This window comes from Ranitomeya variabilis, chromosome 3, assembly GCF_051348905.1.
Source record: "Ranitomeya variabilis isolate aRanVar5 chromosome 3, aRanVar5.hap1, whole genome shotgun sequence".
Classification (NCBI taxonomy): Eukaryota; Metazoa; Chordata; class Amphibia; order Anura; family Dendrobatidae; genus Ranitomeya; species Ranitomeya variabilis.
This window is the reverse complement of record NC_135234.1, coordinates 703,632,426-703,658,411: the sequence shown is the minus strand read 5'-3', so window position 1 is coordinate 703,658,411 and position 25,986 is coordinate 703,632,426. Positions and strand designations below refer to the sequence as shown.

The 25,986-nt window shown below is 41.8% G+C and overlaps 1 protein-coding gene across 6 annotated transcripts in view; it reads left to right on the top strand.

Annotated features, from left to right (window-relative positions):
* NBEA (neurobeachin) overlaps positions 1–25,986 on the top strand; it is an 838,139-nt gene that overhangs the window by 639,922 nt on the left and 172,231 nt on the right. For all 6 annotated transcript variants that reach the window (XM_077298228.1, XM_077298226.1, XM_077298223.1 and 3 more), the window contains 3 exons: positions 17,150–17,267; positions 18,582–18,684; positions 20,281–20,396. In XM_077298228.1, coding sequence (XP_077154343.1) covers positions 17,150–17,267; positions 18,582–18,684; positions 20,281–20,396 — 337 coding nt within the window. The remainder of the gene's footprint in view (positions 1–17,149; positions 17,268–18,581; positions 18,685–20,280; positions 20,397–25,986) is intronic.

The window sequence follows — 25,986 nt, the reverse complement described above, 5'->3', positions numbered from 1 at the left end:
GGAGAACGGCTCCATTGATTTGTTAGTGAACATATGTAAAGATTTGTTTTCTTTGCCTGTAGTTACATTGTTCCCACGATGTGTTTTCTGTGATTTTTTGATGTTGTAGATCTTCTGCACCCATTAAGCAAAATAGATTACTTTCATTTAAAAAAAAAAAAAAAATACACAATGTAAAAAAGCTCACCAAAGCTCATCGTGGGAACGTAGCCTGACAGCTGCTGGCCGCTATTCTTATGTTAGGAGTAATGCTGCTGCTAAACTAAAAAGCATTAAATAAAAAAGAGAGATCTGTAGTAAACTCTCTTCTTTTGGAGAGATACCCTTATATTGGACTATTCATGAGCTGAATTAACCCAAAGTGTCATGCAGTGTCGGACTGGTGTGGCAAGGACCCATCCCTAACATTGACTCTGGTGGCCCCCTGCTCAGCTACATGCAAATACCACACCACCCTCATTCACATGTAAAGCACCATGGAATAAATGGCGCTATAATAATAATAATTCACTAATTTACCTGTTTTTCTATATAATAATAAGCCGGGTAGTTTGTTAAATGAATGTTCAGATGATTCCCTTGTCTTAACATAGTGAAACAAATGTATTGTGCCAACTACTTCTCATATAGGTGGAATAGAGAGCTCATTTCTGTATGAGGGCCCACCGGAGGATTCTCGTGTTCTCCGGTGGGCCAGTCCAATCCTGGTCTCATGTACATGGATCCCAACTACGGCGCCCAAAGAAAATTCTATGAACCATCCTGTATCTTGAGTTCTGTTTTCCCAGAAGCATTGCTTCACATCGGTATGTCTGCATACAGCTTTTGAGACCATTGTGGTCATATTATTGTTTTTTTCTGTTTATATGCCCTCAAAAGATGCAATATTGAGTCAATCGGACAAAATGTGTTGTACAGAGCACGTTTTGTCTGCCTTGCCACTTTTAGTCTATGAATGCGTTGCCATATTCGTCTGAATGCTGTTTTGCAATTCAGACATATACTTCCAGCAGAATGCTCCTTATAAATGTGAACTTAGGCTTATGGAGGAGAATACGGGGTCTTAGGAAGGAAGTACAGGTTAGTGCCATGTTGTTAGAGTTCAGCACTGCCATATGGATGCGCACTCTTTATAGTTGTTTGCATGAGTTAAGAAGATTGCTAGAAAAACTAAATTCTGTAAACTCTAATGTCTAAGTAAAGGGACTCTATCCGTATAGAATGACTGTTCAAACCAAGCACAGATGCTCAGTGCTCCCTTTGTCTGGCCAAGCAGTTCAGTACACCTTCTCGCCTGCTTGTTTTTTATCAATCTTTGCCATTTTTATTCTTGATTGGCGTTACATTAACCAGAGGGGGCAGACACCGCTGGAGAAAAATTAGGTTGGAATTCGCACTGAACTGCTCGCCTACACCAAGGGTACACTGAGAACTTGTGCTTAGTTTGAACAGTCATTTTGTGTTGACAGACTCCCTAACAATTCGGACCTCATTTTTACTCATCAGTAGTGATGGGCGCACGTGCATAGCACTGCTCTATACTTGTATGGGGGTGCTCGATCGAGTGGTGTTCGGGTCCCCGTAAGAACCTTATTTGAATTATGTGAGCCGGGCGCAGAGAGAGCGAGAACTCCGGAAAAATGCTCGAGTTTGCCATTCACTTCCATTATACTCGCTACTTGAGTCGAGCCCATCCAAGTGTCCAATGAGCTCAATTCGGGTACCAAGCACTCGAGCATTTCAGTGCACAAACATCTCTAGTTATCATTAGTGTTGATCAAACAGTGAAATTTTCGAGTGTGCGATACGTTAATTGAGTTCGTTGGACGGGCTCCACTCTAGTAGCGAGCATAATGGAAGTGAATGGCAAACTCGAGCATTTTTCCGGAGGACGGTTATCGCCTACCAAGATTTTGCAATATTATGCTAATGGAGTAATGTTTCCTCCCATTGGCTATAGAAAAATGCTAATGTAAAATCTTTTAGGCTATGTATCCACGTTGCGGATTTTTCCGCTCAGTTTTTGAAAATTCCGTAGGTAAAATGCACTGCGTTTTAACTGTGGATTACCCGCTTATTTACCTGCGATTTCACTGGCGTTTTTTACACCTGTGGATTCCTATTGAGGAGCAGGTGTAAAACGCTGCGGAATCCACACAAAGAATTGACATGCTGCGGAAATTACAACGCAGCGTTCCGCGCGTTTTTTTCCGCATCATGGGCACAGCGGATTTGGTTTTCCATAGGTTTACATTGTACTGTAAAAACCAGATGGAAAACTGTTGTGAATCTGCAGCGTCAAATCAGGCAAATCCGCAACGTGTGCACATAGCCTTAGGAAGAAGTTAAGCCCTGGGTCAAAGCGTAAAAGGCACCTGGTGCTGTAAAAGTGGCAACAAGAGCTAAACATTTATGTAAAACTTGGGCGTAGTGGATTTAATGATGTAGATACAGTATTTCTTAGTCCGGCTATACTCTGGTATAGGTAGGGGAAAACCATTTCTCTGCCTCTAAGATTGGCCATTTCTGTGGCCACTGCGATGAGGCGACAGATCCTGCATACAGTGTGCATGAGCCCTAATAATAATAAGGTTATTAGATTGCTTGTCATGTGTTGCCCTTACGACTGATAAAATGGCTAAATGCCAGCATTGTCACTAGCCTGCTGACTTTCTACGTGTCCGAATATGAATTCATTCCAGCTGTAAGATTTTCGGGTATAGAGTAACTTGTGCTCTACAAGTTCACGTAAAGATGAACCTGATAGGACGCTCTGATATTGGTCAGGAATTTTTACATGTTGGGGACATAACTGTAAGAAGCACGTCACAAGGAATGAGTAAAGGGGTAATTACAGGTATTGTTAATTTTTTGTTAAAGCTCATGAAGTTGCCAAATTTTAGTTTTGGCAAATAGTAGCTTGGCAGCCGTGGCTAGATCTGAATCACTGCATCTTCCCATTCTTCGGCAGTATCTGAAGTAGATCCTCAGCCATTAATGCTAATAGCCACATACCTTAAGGGAATTCGTTATAGATAATTTGAACAATTAAAAGGCTGTTGTCTTGTTATTTGGAATATTGAGTGTTTACCGTAATTTGCTGCCTCACGTGCGCATCATTGGGGCTCTAAATCGCTTTCAGTTGTTACCTGAATAATTAATGGAATCGTTGTGTTTTCCCTTTTAGTTGAAGGCTTAGATAGATTAGACCACAAGCCCAAGTATCTCCAACTCCTTATTATGCTTGCTACATTGTTGCATTGTTACAGCCAGTATAATATATATTATACCAGATGTGTGCATCCCTCTTCTATGGCATGCACTGTTGTCATACAGTTTGCATAATAGGACTTGTCTATATATAACTGAATAAAACAAACATCCTTTTGTCTTAAAGAAGTTCTAGTCTGATTTAATTACCTTTTTTTTCTGAAGGTACCTTCACACTAAACAACTTTACAACGAGAATGACCACGATCTGTGACGTTGCAGCGTCCTGGATAGCGATCTCGTTGTGTTTGACACGCAGCAGCGATCAGGATCCCGCTGTGATATCGCTGGTCGGAGCTAGAAGTCCAGAACTTTATTTGGTCGTCAGATCGGCGTGTATCGTCGTGTTTGACAGCAAAAGCAACGATGCCAGCAATGTTAAACATGGAGCTAACGTAACGACCTGTGAGAACGATAAGTGCGTCACCGCTACGTCACAGGATCGCTCCTGCATCGTTATGGAGCTGATGTGTTTGACATCTCTATAGCGACCTAAACAGCGACGCTGCAGCGATCGGCTCGTTGTCTATATCGCTGCAGCGTCGCTGAGTGTGACGGTACCTTAAATTTAGGCCCCTGATCCATTAGTGAGATTGGAGAGGGGCTACAAAGAGTGTCTCTCCACTAAATGCACACACATTATCAGGACGGCTCATAGATTTCACTATACATTGTAATTCTCGTAAAGGTGCTTGGTTTTTCACTTTGCACTTTTAACCATTGACAAACATGAGAATAGCCCTTTAAATGTGTTACTTTGTTTATGCACTTATTTATATAATTATGTTTTTTTATTTCTTGTTAAATTTATGAATGCAAAGATTAGTTCCCATCTAAATTACCTTTTAAAGACGTTGGAAAAGGACATACCCATCCTGAGTAGTGATGAGCGGACGTGATCGGATAAGGTGTTATCTGAGCATGCTCCGGTGCTTACCGAGTGACTTCAGCATGCTCGAAAAATATGTTCAAGTCCCCACGGCTGCATGTCTCACAGGTTTTCTACAACGAGCATGCCGAAGTCACTCAGCACCAGAGCATGCTCAGATAGCACCTTATCCGAGCACACTCGCTCATCACCACCCCTGATCACTAGCACACTTGTCATGCCCCGTCCTCTCCCGTCAGCTCCCGTCAGCTGCACATAGTTTTTTGCAGAAGCTTCATGGTCAACCACTGGCTTTGCTGGGCTGACCTACCTGACTTCTCACGTTAATGCCAGTATAGGATGGCCCGAGCCTGGAAGCGGTTACAAAACATATTTTCGGGTACAGTGACAATGCCCCAATTCCTATTTGGACTACTCTGTGCATAGAACAGTTAACCGGCAGAGGATTTATCCCGGCATGGAGACAGCAGAGCTTTGTGCCTTGGCTTTAACTGCATTACGGGAGAATGGCCTTCATTCAGAGAAATCCCTCTGCTTACCTTTCCTTTGTACTCTTAGATGTTGCTGTTCTTAAAGCGTGGTCTCTATGACAACTGTTTAAATTGGGATGGGTACCTGTCATCTGGAGTATTACAGAGAAAAGTGTTAGTGAACGCGCAGTCCCATGGATGGAGCATTTCAATGTAATCCAGTTTTAATTGAACTCCAGAGACTTTGATGTGCTGCAGAAGGTTGGGCGAGTGCTATTCCTGAGAGAAATTATAGCAGCCCGGTCCCGACTGTCACTGCTTTAAATAAGCATTAGCATCAGCCGTAACCTTCCCCATAGAACGTCTCACTCGGCTCATCACAGAATGTGCGCTGGGCTCTCCCCCGCTCTCCGTGCTGGCCGTCAGCTCGTCTTTTCCCTGTTTACTCAATGTGTTTAATTGTTCGAATACCTCAGAAATGATTTGTGTTTTCTAATTAAATATATATATATATATATATATATATATATATATATATATATATATATATATATATATATACACTCACCGGCCACTTTATTAGGTACACCATGCTAGTAACGGGTTGGACCCCCTTTTGCCTTCAGAACTGCCTCAATTCTTCGTGGCATAGATTCAACAAGGTGCTGGAAGCATTCCTCAGAGATTTTGGTCCATATTGACATGATGGCATCACACAGTTGCCGCAGATTTGTCGGCTGCACATCCCAAAGATGCTCCATACAAGGCAGGATGGATCCATGCTTTCATGTTGTTTACGCCAAATTCTGACCCTACCATCCGAATGTCGCAGCAGAAATCGAGACTCATCAGACCAAGCAACGTTTTTCCAATCTTCTACTGTCCAATTTCGATGGGCTTGTACAAATTGTAGCCTCAGTTTCCTGTTCTTAGCTGAAAGGAGTGGTACCCGGTGTGGTCTTCTGCTGCTGTAGCCCATCTGCCTCAAAGTTCGACGCACTGTGCGTTCAGAGATGCTCTTAGGCCTACCTTGGTTGTAACGGGTGGCGATTTGAGTCACTGTTGCCTTTCTATCAGCTCGAACCAGTCTGCCCATTCTCCTCTGACCTCTGGCATCAACAAGGCATTTCCGCCCACAGAACTGCCGCTCACTGGATTTTTTTTCTTTTTCGGACCATTCTCTGTAAACCCTAGAGATGGTTGTGCGTGAAAATCCCAGTAGATCAGCAGTTTCTGAAATACTCAGACCAGCCCTTCTGGCACCAACAACCATGCCATGTTCAAAGGCACTCAAATCACCTTTCTTCCCCATACTGATGCTCGGTTTGAACTGCAGGAGATTGTCTTGACCATGTCTACATGCCTAAATGCACTGAGTTGCCGCCATGTGATTGGCTGATTAGAAATTAAGTGTTAACAAGAAGTTGGACAGGTGTACCTAATAAAGTGGCCGGTGAGTGTATATATATATATATATATATATATATATATATATATATATATATATATATATATACTGTTTCCCATGGTCAGACTCGTACTGGCCCACAGGAGAGCAGGTAAATCCCCTGGTGGGCCACACATATACGCAGTGTTATGCACAGTGCACTTAATTTGCAACATCTTATTACTAATTTAGCAAAATACTCAGTTTATTATTTTATAAAAGCATAGGTACATTTGTGATCAATGGTCAGGCAACATTGCAAGTTGCTACACTGTTGGTCCCCAAAATCAATGTCACTGGGGAACCTTTGGCAGCCCAGTCCGACCCTATTAAACATAGTGCTTTATCCATGGGGAGTGTTATATAGTATATTGACCCCTGATGTTGGCTAACTTATGTCTTTATTTTACTATATGAAGACCCTTACTATAGATGACAATTACAGCTGTCCTCTAGCATAATGTATATCGAAAATATGTGCGACAGATCGTAAATGGAATGGTTACAATAAACAGTGGAAGATTCTTCTACATATGGTACTAAAGTCACTCAATTCTGCCTGATAAAATGAGAACATTTATTTCTCCTGTGTCTTTGGCCACATTGAGTTTTGCCATCCACTAAAAAAAGTGAACAGCTAAGCAGATGAGCAGAGTCCAGGGGCGAGGAGAAGTGTCCGCTGGGCGGTGCCTCTGTGGTTGTTTCCGGTCTACCTGGGCATGACTGACAGGTCTCCTCCTATTTCCGTATAATCTGAAACCTTGCAATGATGCTGAGCTGGGCCGGGAGACACTTCTGGACACTTCATTCCTTTCCTTGGATTTTTCTCAAACTGCCGCAGCATTTTAGCTTAAACTTTAGGGCACTCTATTCCTGTATCCTTTTGATTTTTTTTTTCTGTTCGGTTTTCCAGGATAGATAAAAAATTAGGGTCAGGCACTCTATTATGGGGAATCCTCACCTTGTGTAATATACATATTCTTAGGAGAACCTAAGACAAAAACGAAATGATTGAAGCCCCTGTAGTTAGTAAATAAATAGTAATAGTCCATGTAAATATCATAGGATACTTAGTTAATAGTGATGAGCGAATATACTCGTTACTTGAGATTTCCTGAGCATGCTCGGGTGTCCTCCGAGTATTTGTTAGTGCTCGGAGATTTAGTTTTTCTTGCCGCAGCTGAATGATTTACATCTGTTAGCCAGCATAAGTACATGTGGGGGTTGCCTGGTTGCTAGGGAATCCCCACATGTAATCAAGCTGGCAAAGAGATGTAAATCATTCAGCTGCGGCAAGAAAAACTAAATCTCCGAGCACTAAAAAATACTCGGAGGGCCCCCGAGCATGCTCGAGAAATCTCGAGTAACGAGTATATTCACTTATCACTATTAGTTAACATTGTTTTGGTCAAAAAAGTAAAAATGAACAGTCGAAAATGGGGAATCACGATCCAATTTGTAGAACGTAAAAAAAACAAACATATTGTTCGGAGTCGCTGTGTTTGAGTCCAGGCGGTCTTCACGTGACCACTCTTACGCGGCTTTCATGGTCGCCGACCACACTTTCTTCTGCTCTTCTCAATGCAGAGAGAAGAAACAAGTGTGTATAATTGTATCCTCGTATGTCCGGTATTCAGACCACTATTGCATCTTCATTCCTATATGACAGTGTAATCCACAGCTTTCTATTTTGATAAGGCGCCATTATATGCTTAGAAATAATAACACAGGTGAAATGCCAGCAGTAAGTAATGGAGCGCTTCTTGTAGATTTCTTGCTGACTCTTGGTGGTAAGTTTTGCCCCTTGTAGAGATGATGATTACATTTTTACGTACTAAAAGCAATAGGAGTTTATTTCTGCCTCGTCCATTATTGCCTAGGAAGGAAGAGCCGTGGAGCTTATGAGTTTTCCTATTTATTTGTCCACATTTCTCTTTCTCAAGGGAAGAATTCTTGCTGACTGCAGAATTTTCTATTCTTTGTTTTGAAGAATTCATGTTGGGGAAACATTAGACTGTGCATAATGCGAGTCACTAACCTGTATGTGTAGATGCACATATTCTTGTATTTGTAGCATAATGCATTACAATGTGTTGCCGTCCCATTATTAAGGACTATGAGGTCAGGATCTTCCTGTATTACATCGCCTGCTTGAAGTTCTTCACATTATTATAGACAATATTAACATTACCAACCAGTAGCAGCCATCCATATATTGATGAACGTAATATATGAATTGAATGCCATATTTTTGGATTTTCTTTTAACCCATTGGGTACTTGAGTTCCAAATGCAATTGTAAGGCCCTTTATCAAGCTTCCAGATGATATGTGGTCCTACAGATTACGATTGGTGGGTTCAGTCTGCTACCTGGACGTGTCTCCACTTTATCTCAATAGAGCCATAGAGTACAACGGGTCCATTGGCTATTTAAAAAAGAAAAAGAAAGGATAACAAATGTATGTTAACAATAGACGAGGCCTCAGTAAGGGAATATCTATGTAGAAACACACAGCAGCCTATATGCACAGTATTTGTAGGTGGAAATTCGTGCATCGCATGCATATTGCCACTTATCGAAGAGAAAGCTGAAGTCAAACTTAGCTAAATTTGACTTCCGTTTCTTCTGGGACATCACTTTAGAGATTTACTGTGTGACGTGAACTTGACAGGCTTTTCAGCCTCATCAGCCATGGTAATAAGTTGGGCTTCTTATTTTCACCATGAGGAAGCATGACATGTGGCATGAAATGACCATCTGCTTCCTGCTCATCTGCTCTGGAACTAATGACACAGGAGGGCTGGTGAATTCGTATATTAGCACCCACAAATGGAATCCTCCACGCAAGACAATCACCATAAACACGGAATACAACCTCAGTGTGACAAGTTGTCCAAAAAGGAATCTTCAGGGTTGTGTCCCACATTACACTGAGAGATCTATGTGGCCTAAATTCCCAAGATTGCATCTATATACATGTAGGTATGTGTTCATATATACAGTGGGTACGGAAAGTATACAGACCCCTTTAAATTTTTCACTCTTTGTTTTATTGCAGCCATTTGGTAAATTCAAAAACGTTCATTTTTTTTCTCAATGTACACTCTGCACCCCATCTTGACTGAAAAAGCAGAAATGTAGACATTTTTGCATGTTTAATAAAAAAGAAATACTGAAATATCACATGGTTATAAGTATTCAGACCCTTTGCTCAGACACTCATATTTAAGTCACATGCTGTCCCTTTCCTTGTGATCCTCCTTGAGATGGTTCTTCTCCTTCATTGGAGTGCAGCTGTGTTTAATTAAACTGATAGGACTTGATTTGGAAAGGCACACACCTGTCTATATAAGAGCTCACAGTGCACGTCAGACCAAATGAGAATCATGAGGTCAAACGAGCTGGCCAAGGAGCTCAGAGACAGAATTGTGGCAAGGCACAGATCTGGCCAAGGTTACAAAAGAATTTCTGCAGTACTCAAGGTTCCTAAGAGCACAGTCCTTAAATGGAAGAAGTCTTCCTAGACTTGGCCGTCCAGCGAAACTGAGCAATCGTGGGAGAAGAGCCTTGGTGAGAGAAGTAAAGAAGAACCCCAAGATCACTGTGGCTGAGCTCCAGAGATCCAGTATGGAGATGGGAGAAAGTTCCACAAAGTCAACTATCACAGCAGCCCAACACCAATCATGCCTTTCTGGCAGAGTGGCCCAACGGCAGCCTCTCCTCAGTTCAAGACATACGAAAGCCCTCATAGAGTTTGCTAAAAAACACATGACGGACTCCCAGACAATGAGAAATAAGATTCTCTGGTCTTGAGACAAAGATAGACCTTTTTGGTGATAATTCTTAGCGGTATGTGTGGAGAAAATCAGGCACTGCTTATCACTTGCTCAATACAATCCCAACAGTGAAACATGGTGGTGGCAGCATCATGCTATGGGGGTGTTTTTCAGCTGCAGGGACAGGACGACTGGTTGTCATTGAAGGAAGCATGAGTACAGAGATATCCTGGATTAAAACCTCTTCCAGAGCACTCTGGACCTCAGACTTGGCCGAAGGTTCACCTTCCAACAAGACAATGACCCTAAGCACACAGCTAAAATAACAAAGGAGTCGCTTCAGAACTACTCTGTGACCATTTTTGACTGGCTCAGCCAGAAGGCTGTCCTATACCCAATTGAACATCTCTGGAGAGACCTGAAAATGGCTGTTCACCAACGTTCACCATCCAACCTGATGAAACTGGAGAGGATCTACAAGGAAGAATGCAAAGGATCCACAAATCCATGTATGAAAATCTTGCTGCATTATTCCCAAGTAGACTCATGGCTGTACTAGCACAAAAGGTGCTTCTACTCAATACTGAGCAAAAGGTCTGAATACTTATGACCATGTGATATTTCAGTTTTTCTTTTCTAATAAATTTGCAAAAATGTCCAATTTCTGTTTTTTTCAGTCAAGATGGAGTGCAGAGTGTACATTGAGAAAAAATGAACCTTTTTGAATTTATCAAATGGCTGCAATGAAGCAAAGAGTGAAAAAAAAGGGGTCTGAATGCGCTTCGTACCCACTGTGTATGTATATGTATGTATTCATAGATGCACAAATACACACGCTCATGCATACATGCAAACACATGCATATATACACTCACCGGCCACTTTATTAGGTACACCTGTCCAACTTCTTGTTAACACTTAATTTCTAATCAGCCAATCACATGGCGGCAACTCAGTGCATTTAGGCATGTAGACATGGTCAAGACAATCTCCTGCAGTTCAAACCGAGCATCAGTATGGGGAAGAAAGGTGATTTGAGTGCCTTTGAACGTGGCATGGTTGTTGGTGCCAGAAGGGCTGGTCTGAGTATTTCAGAAACTGCTGATCTACTGGGATTTTCACGCACAACCATCTCTAGGGTTTACAGAGAATGGTCCGAAAAAGAAAAAAAATCCAGTGAGCGGCAGTTCTGTGGGCGGAAATGCCTTGTTGATGCCAGAGGTCAGAGGAGAATGGGCAGACTGGTTCGAGCTGATAGAAAGGCAACAGTGACTCAAATCGCCACCCGTTACAACCAAGGTAGGCCTAAGAGCATCTCTGAACGCACAGTGCGTCGAACTTTGAGGCAGATGGGCTACAGCAGCAGAAGACCACACCGGGTACCACTCCTTTCAGCTAAGAACAGGAAACTGAGGCTACAATTTGTACAAGCTCATCGAAATTGGACAGTAGAAGATTGGAAAAACGTTGCTTGGTCTGATGAGTCTCGATTTCTGCTGCGACATTCGGATGGTAGGGTCAGAATTTGGCGTAAACAACATGAAAGCATGGATCCATCCTGCCTTGTATGGAGCATCTTTGGGATGTGCAGCCGACAAATCTGCGGCAACTGTGTGATGCCATCATGTCAATATGGACCAAAATCTCTGAGGAATGCTTCCAGCACCTTGTTGAATCTATGCCACGAAGAATTGAGGCAGTTCTGAAGGCAAAAGGGGGTCCAACCCGTTACTAGCATGGTGTACCTAATAAAGTGGCCGGTGAGTGTATATATATATATATATATATATATATATATATATATATATATATATATATTGCATATACATATTGTTTCAGAAAATGAATTATGTCTCCCAGAAAATTTTTACAGCTACACATCTTTTGTTATACACATCCTTTGTGTATTGGAGCAGCAGAAAAAAAAGGCAAATTGGACATCATTTCACACAAACCCCCCCCAAAATGGGTCAGGCAAAATTGTTGGCACCTTTCCAAAATTGTGAATAAACAACTTTGTTTCATGTGTGTGATGCTTGTTCAAACTCACCTTTGGCAAGTAACACGAGTGTGAAATACGAAAATCACTCTTGAAACCAGATAAAAAGGGGAAAAGTTGACTGAATCTTTCCATTGTGTGTCTGTGTGTGCCACACTAAGCATGGAGAACTGACTGAGGACACACAATATTTCTGGTGCTTTTGGGTGCAGTGGAGCTTGATGGAGTTCTTTTCAGATAAATAGTGAATGGGCTATATATACAGTGCATTGCGAAAGTACTCGGCCCCCTGGAACTTTTCAACTTTTTCCCACATATGATGCTTCAAACATAAAGATACCAAATGTTAATTTTTGGTGAAGAATCAACAAGTGGAACACATTTGTGAAGGTGAACGAAATTTATTGGTTATTTTAATTTTTTGTGGAAATTTAAAAACTGAAAAGTGGGGCGTGCAATATTTTTCGGCCCCCTTGATTACAGTGCAGCAAACTCACTCCAGAAGTTCATTGTGGATCTCTAAATGATCCAATGTTGTCCTAAATGCCTAATAATGATAAATATAATCCACCTGTATGTAATCAAGTCTCCGTATAAATGCACCTGCTCTGTGATAGTCTCAGGGTTCTGTTTGAAGCACAGAGAGCATCATGAAGAATAAGGAACACAACAGGCAGGTCCGTGATACTGTTGTGGAGAAGTTTAAAGCCGGATTTGGATACAAAATGATTTCCAAAACTTTAAACATCCCAAGGAGCACTGTGCAAGCGATCATATTGAACTAGGATGGAGTATCATACCACTGCAAATCTACCAAGACCCGGCCGTCCCTCTAAACTTTCATCTCAAACAAGGAGAAGACTGATCAGAGATGCAGCCAAGAGGCCCATGATCACTCTGGATGAACTGCAGAGATCTACAGCTGAGGTGGGACAGTCTGTCCATAGGACAACAATCAGTCGTACACTGCACAAATCTGGCCTTTATGGAAGAGTGGCAAGAAGAAAGCAATTTCCCAAAGATATCCATAAAAAGTGTAATTTAAAGTTTGCAACAAGCCACCTGGGAGACACACCAAACATGTGGAAGAAGGTGCTCTGGTCAGATGAAACCAAAATCGAACTTTTTGGCAACAATGGCAAACAATATGTTTGGTGCAAAGGCAACACAGTTCATCACCCTGAACACACCATCCCCACTGTCAAACATGGTGGTGGTGGCAGCATCATGGTTTGGGCCTGCTTTTCTTCAGCATGGGCAGGGAAGATAGTTAAAATTCATGGGAATGTGGATGGAGCCAAATACAGGACCATTCTTGAAGATAACCTGGTGGAGTCTGCAAAAGACCTGAGACTGGGACGGAGATTTGTCTTCCAACAAGACATTGATCCGAAACATAAAGCAAAATCTACAATGGAATGGTTCACAAATAAACGTATCCAGGTGTTAGAATGGCCAAGTCAAAGTCCAGACCTCAATCCAAGTGAGAATCTGTGGAAGGAGCTGAAAACTGCTGTTCACAAACGATCTCCATCAAACCTCACTGAGCTCGAGCTGTTTGTCAAGGAAGAATGGGCAAGAATTTCAGTCTCTCGATGTACAAAACTGATAGACATACCCCAAGCGACTTGCAGCTGTAATCGCAGCAAAAGGTGGCCCAACAAAGTATTACGTTAAAGGGGCTGAATAATATTGCACGCCCCACTTTTCAGTTTTTGAATTTCCACACAAATTTAAAATAACCAATAAATTTCGTTCAACTTCACAATTGTGTTCCACTTGTTGCTGATTCTTCACCAAAATTTATATTTGTTATCTTTGTTTGAACCATGATATGTGGGAAAAGGTTGAAAAGTTCCAGGGGGCCGAATACTTTCGCAAGGCAGTGTATGTAAAAGGACTTCAATTAGGAAACATGATTAGCCGCTCTAAACAGATATGTTTTTAGAGAGCGCCTAAAACTGTGTTGTGAATAGTCCTAATTTTTTGTGATGGAGCATTCTAGAGTATTGGCACAACACTGAAGAAGTCTTGGAGCCGGAAGTGGGAGATATGGATTAGTGCAGAGGTTAGTTGACAGTTGATTGTGGAGCGTAACGAGCGAGTAGGCCGATAAACAGAAATGAGGGAGGAGATGTAGGGTGGTGCCGCACTGTGGAGGTGAGTGAGAACAAGTAGTTTAAATGGGAGGTGTCCGGGTACGGATTAGCCAGATAGACGACCCTGGCTGCTGCATTAAGGATGGACTGGAGAGGGGAAAGTAGAGTACACACACACACTATATATAATATATTTTGTGCATCTACATACATGCACACACATACTGTGTGTGTATGTGTATATATATACAGTACAGACCAAAAGTTTGGACACACCTTCTCATTTAAAGATTTTTCTGTATTTGAAAATTGTAAATTCACACTGAAGGCATCAAAGCTATGAATTAACACATGTGGAATTATATACTTAACAAAAAAGTGTGAAACAACTGAAATTATGTATTATATTCTAGGTTCTTCAAAGTAGCCACCTTTTGCTTTGATGACTGCTTTGCACACTCTTGGCATTCTCTTGATGAGCTTCAAGAGGTAGTCACCAGGAATGGTCTTCCAACAATCTTGAAGGAGTTCCCAGAGATGCTTAGCACTTGTTGGCCCTTTTGCCTTCACTCTGTGGTCCAGCTCACCCCAAACCATCTCGATTGGGTTCCGATCTGGTGACTGTGGAGGCCAAGTAGGCGTAGCACCCCATCACTCTCCTTCTTGGTCAAATAGCCCTTACACAGCCTGGAGGTGTGTTTGGGGTCATTGTCCCGTTGAAAAATAAATTATAATCCAACTAAACACAAACCGGATGGAATAGCATGCAGCTGTGAGATGCTGTGGTAGCCATGCTGGTTCAGTATGCCTTCAATTTTGAATAAATCCCCAACCGTGTCACCAGCAAATCACCCCCATACCATCACACCTCCTCCTCCATGCTTCACGGTGGGAACCAGGCATGTAGAGTCCATCCGTTCACCTTTTCTGCGTCGCACAAAGACACGGTGGTTGGAACCAAAGATCTCAAATTTGGACTCATCAGACCAAAGCACAGATTTCCACTGGTCTAATGTCCATTCCTTGTGTTCTTTAGCCCAAACAAGTCTCTTCTGCTTGTTGCCAGTCCTTAGCAGTTGTTTCCTAGCAGCTATTTTACCATGAAGGCCTACTGCACAAAGTCTCCTCTTAGCAGTTGTTGTAGAGATGTTTCTGCTGCTAGAACTCTGTGTGGCATTGAACTGATCTCTAATCTGAGCTGCTGTTAACCTGCGATTTCTGAGGCTGGTGACTCGGATAAACTTATCCTCAGAAGCAGAGGTGACTCTTGGTCTTCCTTTCCTCGGGTGGTCCTCATGTGAGCCAGTTTCTTTGTAGCGCTTGATGGTTTTTGCCACTGCACTTGGGGACACTTTCAAAGTTTTCCCAATTTTTCGGACTGACTGACCTTCTTTTCTTAAAGTAATGATGGCCACTCGTTTTTCTTTACTTAGCTGCTTTTTTTCTTGCCATAATACAAATTCTAGCAGTCTATTCAGTAGGACTATCAGCTGTGTATCCACCAGACTTCTGCACAACACAACTGATGGTCCCAACCCCATTTATAAGGCAATAAATCCCACTTATTAAACCTGACAGGGCACACCTGTGAAGTGAAAACCATTCCCGGTGATTACCTCTTGAAGCTCATCAAGAGAATGCCAAGAGTGTGTAAAGCAGTAATCAAAGCAAAAGGTGGCTACTTTGAAGAACCTAGAATATAAGACATAGTTTCAGTTGTTTCACACTTTTTTGTTAAATATATAATTCCACATGTGTTAATTCATAGTTTTGATGCCTTCAGTGTGAATTTACAATTTTCATAGTCATGAAACTACAGAAAAATCTTTAAATCAGAAGGTGTGTCCAAACTTTTGGTCTGTACTGTATATATTTATAGATGCACACACATATCGTGTGATGCAGTACTGTGCATTCCATCATAGTAGCCCTTATAATCCGTCATTCTCAGTGTGAATTCTCTTTTTTGTAACCTCGCATATACACATCCAGGGTGAGAAACTATGTTTGTAGTGTGAAATGATGGCATGACTAAAGTGACACTTTTTAGCTGTCACTGCAGTGTGTATGGCGCTTGTATGGTGTCACACAGAATTCCTACAGTTTCATATTGGTGGGCTGTAGAGTCCTCGTGCTGATTTATGGTAGTTCCATATGGCACCACATTAGAGATTTTCTCCTTGAAGTAGCATCTGCACAATACCGCATGTGATGGAATACGCCATGTTACATTTTCACATTCCTTGGCCATGTGGCGGTACTTTTCAGCCTTCAGACTACTGTAGGTGCTGCTTGGGACTTGTATAGAGCTAGTATGGTGTAGAGCTAATATGATTTTGCACATACGTCCTTTTTTAATTTCAGTCCCAGCGGTTTTGCGTTGATGTATAAAGCTTGTTTTAATGTAGATCATTTGAAATATATTTTATTATTTTATTCTGTTTGCTAAATAATGTATTTCAGAGTCTGTTTAGTATAAAAATCTAATCTATCTGCATGTACACAACAAGGCAATGAGTGAAAAAATAAAAAAAAAAACACTAAAATACCTTGATGTTATCAATTACATTTTACACAAGAAAACGATAAACCGTGTAACATTAGTTGGTGTATGCCGTATAGGTGGTCTTTGCTTTATACATGCGTGTACATATAATGTATGGCCGTGTGGCCACTCCACTCCTGCAGATAAATTGTGAAGAATTTTTATAGTAAGGTATTAAATTGTAATTTGTTCTAGATTTCCAAAAACCGTGTGATGCCTCCTGTATTGTATGGTTTATGTTTTGGCCTTGCAGATTGTTGGCATGTTGGTGCGGTTTTGTTTTCTGACGCGGCATTAATATGGGCTGTTGTTCAATCATTATGGGGGGAGAAGTGATCTAACAATACACAGTGTGATTAAAAAAAAAAACTTTATTCAAACATGTCTGACAAGTGTTGTCCTCAGAGACCATTCAATCATACCAGACTGTCTTCATTTTGTATTTCCCATAGGTTCGTGTTATAGTCAATAGCAGCTGATCCTCAAAGCCTAACCTTTTCTAATTAATCTCTCCTACTAAGTAATGATAATGAATTCACAGGGAAAGCTCTACCCAAAAATGTCATTTTGTTATGAAAACAGTTTGGCACTAATACATTGGGAAGCGCATTTCACAATATAATTTTGGCTTTTCCTGTGCTCGGTTTGGCTAGGTTCTTGCTTACACAGAAGGACTTCATGGAAAATGGATGTTCAGCGAGATCCGAGCAGTTTTTTCAAGACGGTACCTCCTGCAGAACACGGCCCTGGAGGTGTTCATGGCGAACCGCAGTGAGTGTCACCTTTCATATTAAATACATATATGGCCATTTACTGTCTGTTCTTAGTTATTCTATAGATATGGACAACTAAACCACAATGTCTTTGTAAATGCTAATTACTAGAGATGGCCAGATCTGGCGAGATTAGAATTTGCCAATTCGCACAAATTTTACCTGTAAATTCAATTCGCAGCAAATTTATTCTCTACAAATTAAATGTCCCTTAATATTCTCTGGCGTCTGGAGACTCCCAAGGTCGTAGTAAACGTAAGATGTATTAAAAAAAAAACTAATACCTCACCTCCACTGCTTACTGTCCCTCATACGTTCCTCAGCTCATCTTCTTCTTACCGCTGCGTGCTGCATCTTCACGCTGGGCAGAGACTCCTGATGTATGCAGGGTTGCCTCGGGACTAGTCACGGCTGTAAGTCCCAACCTACAGGGCACGTTAGAAGGTTTTAGGGTGGCACATGTCATAACGTCACCGCAGCCTTAAAATGAACACTCTAGGCCGCGACTTTTGACAGCTTCAAGGCCTATGACATCTCTGTCCATGCACAGAGTTGTCCCAGGTGGAAGTCCCTGCCTAGCATGGAGATGCAGCAGACGGAGGTGGTAAGAAGGTGACTCGAAGATTGTGCTGTCACCATGACCGTACAACATGCATGTGCAGAAACATCCCGTACCTGGTAAGAAGATGCTTCAAGGACAATACTGCATGGAGAAGGCAAGAGGAGGTGAGCAGTGAAGTGAGGGTTAGTTTGATTTTATTTTTTTCCAGCCCTCTGCGGTTCAGCAAAATGGAAGTCCGCTCTCATTTTGCTTAATTCTCACAGAGAGAATTCCCAAAAAATTAACATTCTGGAGAATACGGATTCTTGTAAAATTTCAGTTGAATTAATTTCCATTCAAATAAATTCTCCCATCTCTACCAATTACCATAACTTTCTCTAAAATTTAGGCAAAAAAAGTCTGACTTAATAAAAAATTGCATGATGCATTCTTGCCTGTTCCAATTGTTAGAACAGTGTTTTGTGCTCAAGTGTTTTCTCCTTCTGTTGTTGGAGATTGCAGCCATAGTCAGGCATAATTGAGTGATGCAGATAAGGTTTTTGGCCACCACTTATGTGAAAGGAAGAATACATAGACGCTGTCTTGCTTTTCCCCCATCTCCGTGTTCTATGCATGGTACACTTTTGGTATTTCTTTGCTTGGATGTATAAAAAGTAAGTAACACCTACGTTGAAGGTAGGAGTAACGTTAGATAGTTTTTATTGCTCAACTAAACTATTTTTTCACCATTTTTTCCCTACGGTTCTTTAGCCTCAGTTATGTTTAATTTTCCTGATCAAGCCACCGTGAAGAAAGTTGTGTACAGTTTACCTCGAGTCGGTGTTGGCACCAGCTATGGTTTACCACAAGCCAGGTAGATGTTTTTTATATTTCATATCATTAGTGAATTCCTATTGTAAGATATTTTGTTAAAATAGTCTGTAACATCCACCATAAAAGATTAACTGAAATATGTTGTAAAAACCTTTGATCTTTCCTGATTCTACTTTTATTTTCCGTTTTGCTCTGCGTCGCTCCATTGCAGAGATTTTAACATTTGTTGATTTTGGAGCACACTATGTGAGATCTCTGCTTGTGATGAAAATGGGAGTTTCTTCAGAGTCTTCTCTGGGGTGTACACTCCTCCCCCCCATCAGATGCTGCCAATCCCTGTTCGGCAACATCTTGAAACACTTAAATTTGCAGATCAGCTGCCAATCTGTGACTGGCTGTATCAGGTAGGGGGGTGAATGCACACGTCCCAAGAGAAGACTATGAAGAACTACCCAGTTGGGCTGCAAGCAGAAATTTCACATACTGTGCTCCAAAAGCAATAAATCTGAATATCTCTGCAATTAAGCGACGCAGTGCAAAATGGATGAAAAGTGGCTGAATTGGGGGAGCTCAGCGATTTTTACAAGGTATTGAAATATTTTTTTGGAGCAAGTGACAGTTCCTCTTTATGTTAATGAAATTAATTGACTTGTGTTAACTACACATCATTGCATTTTTTTTATGTGCCAAGGTTTTTTAATGGATTTAGGGTATTTTGAGGGTGCTGAATTTAAAAAAAAATCCCATGACTTTTGCTGGATTGGTTATAGTTTTTGAGATAACTCACCTATGAAAATAATGCATTCCCCCAATGCGACTTGTGTGTGACATCAGTTGTAATAGCTCTTGGTCTTCTGTCTCTGTAACAGTCTCTTAAGTAATGAAATATCCCATATAGTTATTTTGTATTTCCATTTGTAGGCTTACAACGCCATAAAAGCCACTTTTTGAAGCCAGAATTCTACTGTAATTAACTATTAAATATCTCCAAAACTAGAACCAATCTGGCAAAACCAAAGTCATATTTTTAATCCGCACCATAAACTTAATATAAGACAGTCAGACATCATTGGCACCAAAATCACTGTATGCCAGTGTTATATATGCGTTCTGGTGACTGTGGAGGCCAAACAATACAAGGAGATATCACCATGTCTTGCAGTTTTACATCCATCAGCTGTGCATTGTGTGTGGGCTGTAAAGCGCTGTGGAATGTATTGGCGCTATATAAATACGGAACATTATTATCTGAATTTTTGGAAATACAGTGAAGAGCCCAGAGATGATTAAAAAGAGTCATCTCTGAAGCTTTGCTATTGCTACGAGGGCCCTTCTCTTCTCGATGTCATATATTCAGAAAGTAAAGACATTTTTGACAACCTGCTAGTAGATCATAAGAGCTGCACAGACAAACCAAGAGCTGTCAATCATCCGGTCTATGATGCTCGTCAAGAACACATCTCCGATTCCTATCCCTGATGTTAGTGATGCCATTTATCTGAGCTGCCATAAGATATGACGAGCTGCTTATTATCTATTCCGAGCTGATTGTGGCATATTGTATGTATAAAATTGCCATTATTGTCTCATTGATACTGTGGTTGTATGCAGTGATCACCCTTCTTCACATTTACAGGAGAATATCCCTGGCCACTCCCAGGCAGCTCTTTAAATCCTCCAACATGACTCAACGTTGGCAGCGACGAGAGATTTCTAACTTTGAATACTTGATGTTTCTTAATACCATAGCAGGTAAGGCTTCTGGCTCTACAATCCTTTCTAATATGTTTATGTTTGTCAAAATCTTGAGCAGCGTGACTTGATCGAATGCATTTATCCCTCCGGGACTCAGCTGCAGCCCTATGATAGACTCAGAAGCACTCACATTAAATTTGATAAGGGAACGCGCAGCCTATAAGCAGCGCTGCAGATGCATTGATTGGAATGGAGGCAGTGCCGAACTCTCTTGCCATTTCCCCAAGCTGACAGCTTTGTCTGAAGCTTTATTAGAGGCAACAAACCATTGCCAGGAACTGTCTGGAAATAATAATGGGGGGAGAGATGTAATTTTACTATTCAGTCATTTCCAACAACAGCAGCGCAGACACAAGACTAACAACAGCAGCAGCGTCAGCATGCCTAGTACAGATGTCACCTACGGTGTGGCATGATTAGGTAACCATGTTCTGTCTACGTACCTCTAATCTCACCGCTCTCCCAAATGGTTCTGTGGATCCAGCTCGTCTCACCAGTTATATTAGACGATCCCGAGACGCCATCCTTTCCTAATTCTCTCTTGTATTATTGTGTATTATTAAACCATTCTTTGTTACATTACAATTCTCTACATGTTTATTATTTGACTAGATGGTAGCCCGATTCTAACGCATCAGGTATTCTAGAATATGTATGTAGTTTATTTATGAAGATTTTAGAATAATACATTGAATACCCAGGATTCGGCCAGCCGCGACCAATTAGCGAAGCATGGTTCAAATCCCGCGCCAATTCGCGGCCGGACTGCGCCTGTCGCTGATTGTTCGCAGCCGGCCATGTAGTATCTAACAGGCCATGTAGTATATAGCACAGCCACGTAGTATATAGCACAGCCACGTAGGTATATAGCACAGCCCACAGAGTATATAGCTCAGCCCACGGAGTATATAGCACAGCCACGTAGTATATAGCACAGCCACGTAGTATATAGCACAGCCACGTAGTATATAGCACAGCCTTTTAGTATATAGCACAGCCACGTAGTACATAGCACAGCCACGTAGTATATAGCACAGCCACGTAGTATATAGCACAGCCCACGGAGTATATAACACAGCCCACGGAGTATATAGCACAGCCACGTAGTATATAGCACAGCCCACGGAATGTATAACAGCCCACATAGCATATAACACAGCCACGTAGTTTATAACAACCCACGTAGCATATAACACAGCTCACGTAGTATATAACAGCCCACGCACGCAGTATATAACACAGCCCACGTAGTGTATAACACAGCCCACGTAGTGTATAACACAGGCCACGTAGTGTATAACACAGGCGACGTAGTGTATTGCACAGCCCACATAGTATATTGCACAGCCCACGTAGTATATTGCACAGCCTACGGAGTATATAGCACAACCCACGGAGTATATAGCACAGCCACATAGTATATAGCACAGCCACGGAGTATATAGCACAGCCCACGGAGTATATAGCACAGCCCACGTAGTATATTGCACAGCCTACGGAGTATATAGCACAACTCACGGAGTATATAATACAGTCACGGAGTATATAGCACAGCCACGGAGTATATAGCACAGCCCACGGAGTATATAGCACAGCCCACGGAGTATATAGCACAGCCCACGGAGTACATAGCACAGCCACGTAGTACATAGCACAGCCACGTAGTACATAGCACAGCCACGTAGTACATAGCACAGCCACGTAGTACATAGCACAGCCACGTAGTACATAGCACAGCCACGTAGTACATAGCACAGCCCACGGAGTATATAGCACAGCCCACGGAGTATATAGCACAGCCATGTAGTATATAACACAGCCCACGGAGTATATAGCACAGCCCACGGAGTGTTTAACAGCCCACATAGCATATAACAGCCCACGTAGCATATAACACAGCTCACGTAGTATATAACAGCCCACGCACACAGTATATAACACAGCCCACGTAGTGTATAACACAGCCCACGTAGTGTATAACACAGGCCACGTAGTGTATAACACAGGCCACGTAGTATATTGCACAGCCCACGTAGTATATTGCACATCCCACCTGGTATATTGCACAGCCCACGTAGTGTATTGCACAGCCCACGTAGTATATTGCACAGCCCACATAGTACATTGCACAGCCCACGTAGTACATTGCACAGCCCACGTAGTACATTGCACAGCCCACGTAGTACATTGCACAGCCCACGTAGTACATTGCACAGCCCACGTAGTACATTGCACAGCCCACGTAGTACATTGCACAGCCCACGTATTATATTGCACAGCCCACGTATTATATTGCACAGCCCACGTATTATATTGCACAGCCCACGTAGTATATTGCACAGCCCACGTAGTATATTGCACAGCCTACGCAGTATATAGCAATGTGGACATCATATCCCTGTTAAAAAAAAAGAATTAAAATAAATAATAGTGTTATACTCACCTTCCGTTGGCCCCGGATCCAGGTGAAGCGTTTAACGACGCTCCTCGCGCACTCCGGTCCCAAGAGTGCATTGCGGTCTCGCGAGATAATGACGTAGTGGTCTCGCGAGACCGCACGTCATCATCTCGCGAGACCGCAATGCATGGAGCTTTCACCGGGGCGTCGCGAGGAGCGGGAAAGGCCTGTTCTGGATCTGAGGGGCCGACAGACGGTGAGTATATAACGATTTTTTATTTTTTTTATTATTTTTAACATTAGATCTTTTAACTATTGATGCCGCATAGGCCGCATCAATAGTAAAAAGTTGGTCACACAGGGTTAATAGCAGCGTTAACGGACTGCGTTACACCGCGGCATAACGCGGTCCGTTAACGCTGCCATTAACCCTGTGTGCGCGCTGACTGGAGGGGATTATGGAGCGGGCACTGACTGCGGGGAGGAAGGAGCGGCCATTTTGCCGCCGGACTGTGCCCGTTGCTGATTGGTCGTGGCTGTTTTGCCGCGACCAATCAGCAACTTGGATTTCCATGACAGACAGAGGCCGCAACCAATGAATATCCGTGACAGACAGACAGAAGGACAAAAAGACGGAAGTGACCCTTTGACAACTATATAGTAGATTATCTGTTTGCTCTTTCACCATACACACGTCATGGTTTTCATCATTTTTTTTTTTACTTTATTACACAATCTTTGTGAAAGCTCTACCAAAATGCACATTTTAAAAACATAGCTGCATTTGCCTCAATAATGCGCCAGCGTTTTTAGAATACAGAAAAAGGATAGGGGTAACCAAAGGCAAAAAGTGTATATAGTATACCATCTGGACAGATAAGACCGAATTTATATATATCAAATACCAATACCTAACAGATGGAAATATTTTCGCCCTAATGTTTGGATCAAGACAGTTATCTCAACAACATACAAGCAAAGAGGAGGAAATGAATCCAAAGATAACCTTATGTCTTTTTAATAAAATTTCTTTATTAGTGGTGAACGGCAAACGGGCAATGATGACAACACAGATGCCCAATAAAAATATAAAAACAACTAGTGCAAACAGAACACCGGGAGATACATCTGCGGACCCATATCAGAAAATTCTTATCAAAAACTATCAGTGTATTGGGTCAATATGAAGTAGAGAATATGCCACCCTAAAATTATTGTAACTATTGTTTTAATTTACATGTTTGCACTTGTGACTTTTTTCCCTCACTCCCAAATTTCCAGGTCTGTCTGCTTAACCCCTTTCCAATGTAGGGTATTGGTGTGCGGAGCTGAGCCTGCGTCACAGAGGATGGGTGTGTGCTATACAGCTGGCATTGCCTCTCACAGCAGAAACTGGAGTTGGCTCCTATCTCTGCTGTTTAACCAGGACATTTACCTTTGTTCCTGAAGAGGCACATTTTCTGTATTTTTTTTGTACATACACTTTAAAGAGCTGTAAGTTTTTCTCCTTTGCGTGTTCAAATAATTTTTGGATTTTCTTTTTCGTGATCCTTAAAGATTTTTTTTTTTCTCATTGTCATATTCTTCTTTCTTTTTTTTTTTGGCGCTATTCGTGTTAGAACAAAGGAAATACAAGTCTGTTTTTAACTTTTATGAACACAAATGACCGCTTAAAATATTTAAAGGGAACCTGTCACCTGAATTTGGCGGGACCAGTTTTGGGTCATATGGGCGGGGTTTTCGGGTGTTTGATTCACCCTTTCCTTACCCGCTGGCTGCATACTGGTCGCAATATTGGATTGAAGTTCATGATTCAAGGGTGAATCAAACACCCGAAAACCCCGCCCATATGACCCAAAACTGGTCCCGCCAAATTCAGGTGACAGGTTCCCTTTAATAATTTTTCCCCTTCTGTAATATTTCTTTTTATATACTAGGTACATTTTTTTTTCCCTTTTTTCTTTTACATTTTTTTCTATTTTCACTTTTCATGAAAGACCTTTCTTTTTAAGAACAAACTAAAAACAAAACGAAAACCCCATATTTCTCCCCTATAGCTTGGGCTGGTATACTAGTGTTACTTAGTTACAGTGGACCTCACTACAGAGTAGAATGGAGGCCGCCCAGACACGTATCATCTGTAGATGATCAGGAGTATTTAAACATTTGGATGACGCCGTCAATCTCCGACAAGTACATCTAAATGTTTGTGTCCTGTGTGCCTACCCACAATCACTGGATGCAGATGTGTTACCACAGCAGCTGGGGCCTTGGAACCACCACATCCATATAAAATTGGTCTATCCAAATATCAAATTAACTCATACACTAAATAACGTAAAAAAAATACAATGGCAATATTGCCATTTTTTGTTCGCTCAGCTTCAGCCCATACTCCACTGTGTGTGCATGTTCATGGACTTCCTAATGCGCCAGTACACTGCTTTGTGTCAAAATTTAGGCAGAAGTTGAGTACTCCTGACAATCTGAATGTTTCAGAGCGGATTTTCAAACAATTTGAGGGGGTCTCAGGACCCAGACTGACACCTGTCTGCTAAGTAACCCTAACTACAGCATGATATAGGGGCAGAGACCCTGATTCCAGCGATGTATGACTTAGCTTACTGTGGGCAGCAGTTGTGATACAATCACTATTTTCTCTGCTGCAGATCTTGCAGAGCTCTGAATACTGAGCTCTGTATTACCCAGCCCACACCATGGAATGGCAGCTCTCTGTGTACATTGAGTACTCATAGAAAGCTACTAATCAGTGGTGTGGGTGGACTAGGAGGCACAAGATGTCTTGTCCTATAGTAATAATCTTTTGTTGATAAAGTGCTAACCTGTATTGAAACAGCAAAAAAGTAAGTGACACATTACTGTAATCAGACTCTCTTCCACTACATCATGGTGCTCTCTGATTCCATAACAAAAACCTGGGGACAGATTCCCTTTAAGGCCGGAGTCACACTAGCGAGGGATACGGACAAGTGCTATGCGAGAAAAAATCGCATAGCACTCGGACCAGTATTAATCTATGGGGAAGCTCACTCACCGTTTTTTTTCTCGGCTGTATTATATGTGCGAGTGAAATCGCACCATGCTGCGATTTAATGCGTATATCGTAGACTCGCCAATGTAAGTCAATGGGTGTGAGAAAAAAATCAGATTTTTACGCTTCGGTGTTCT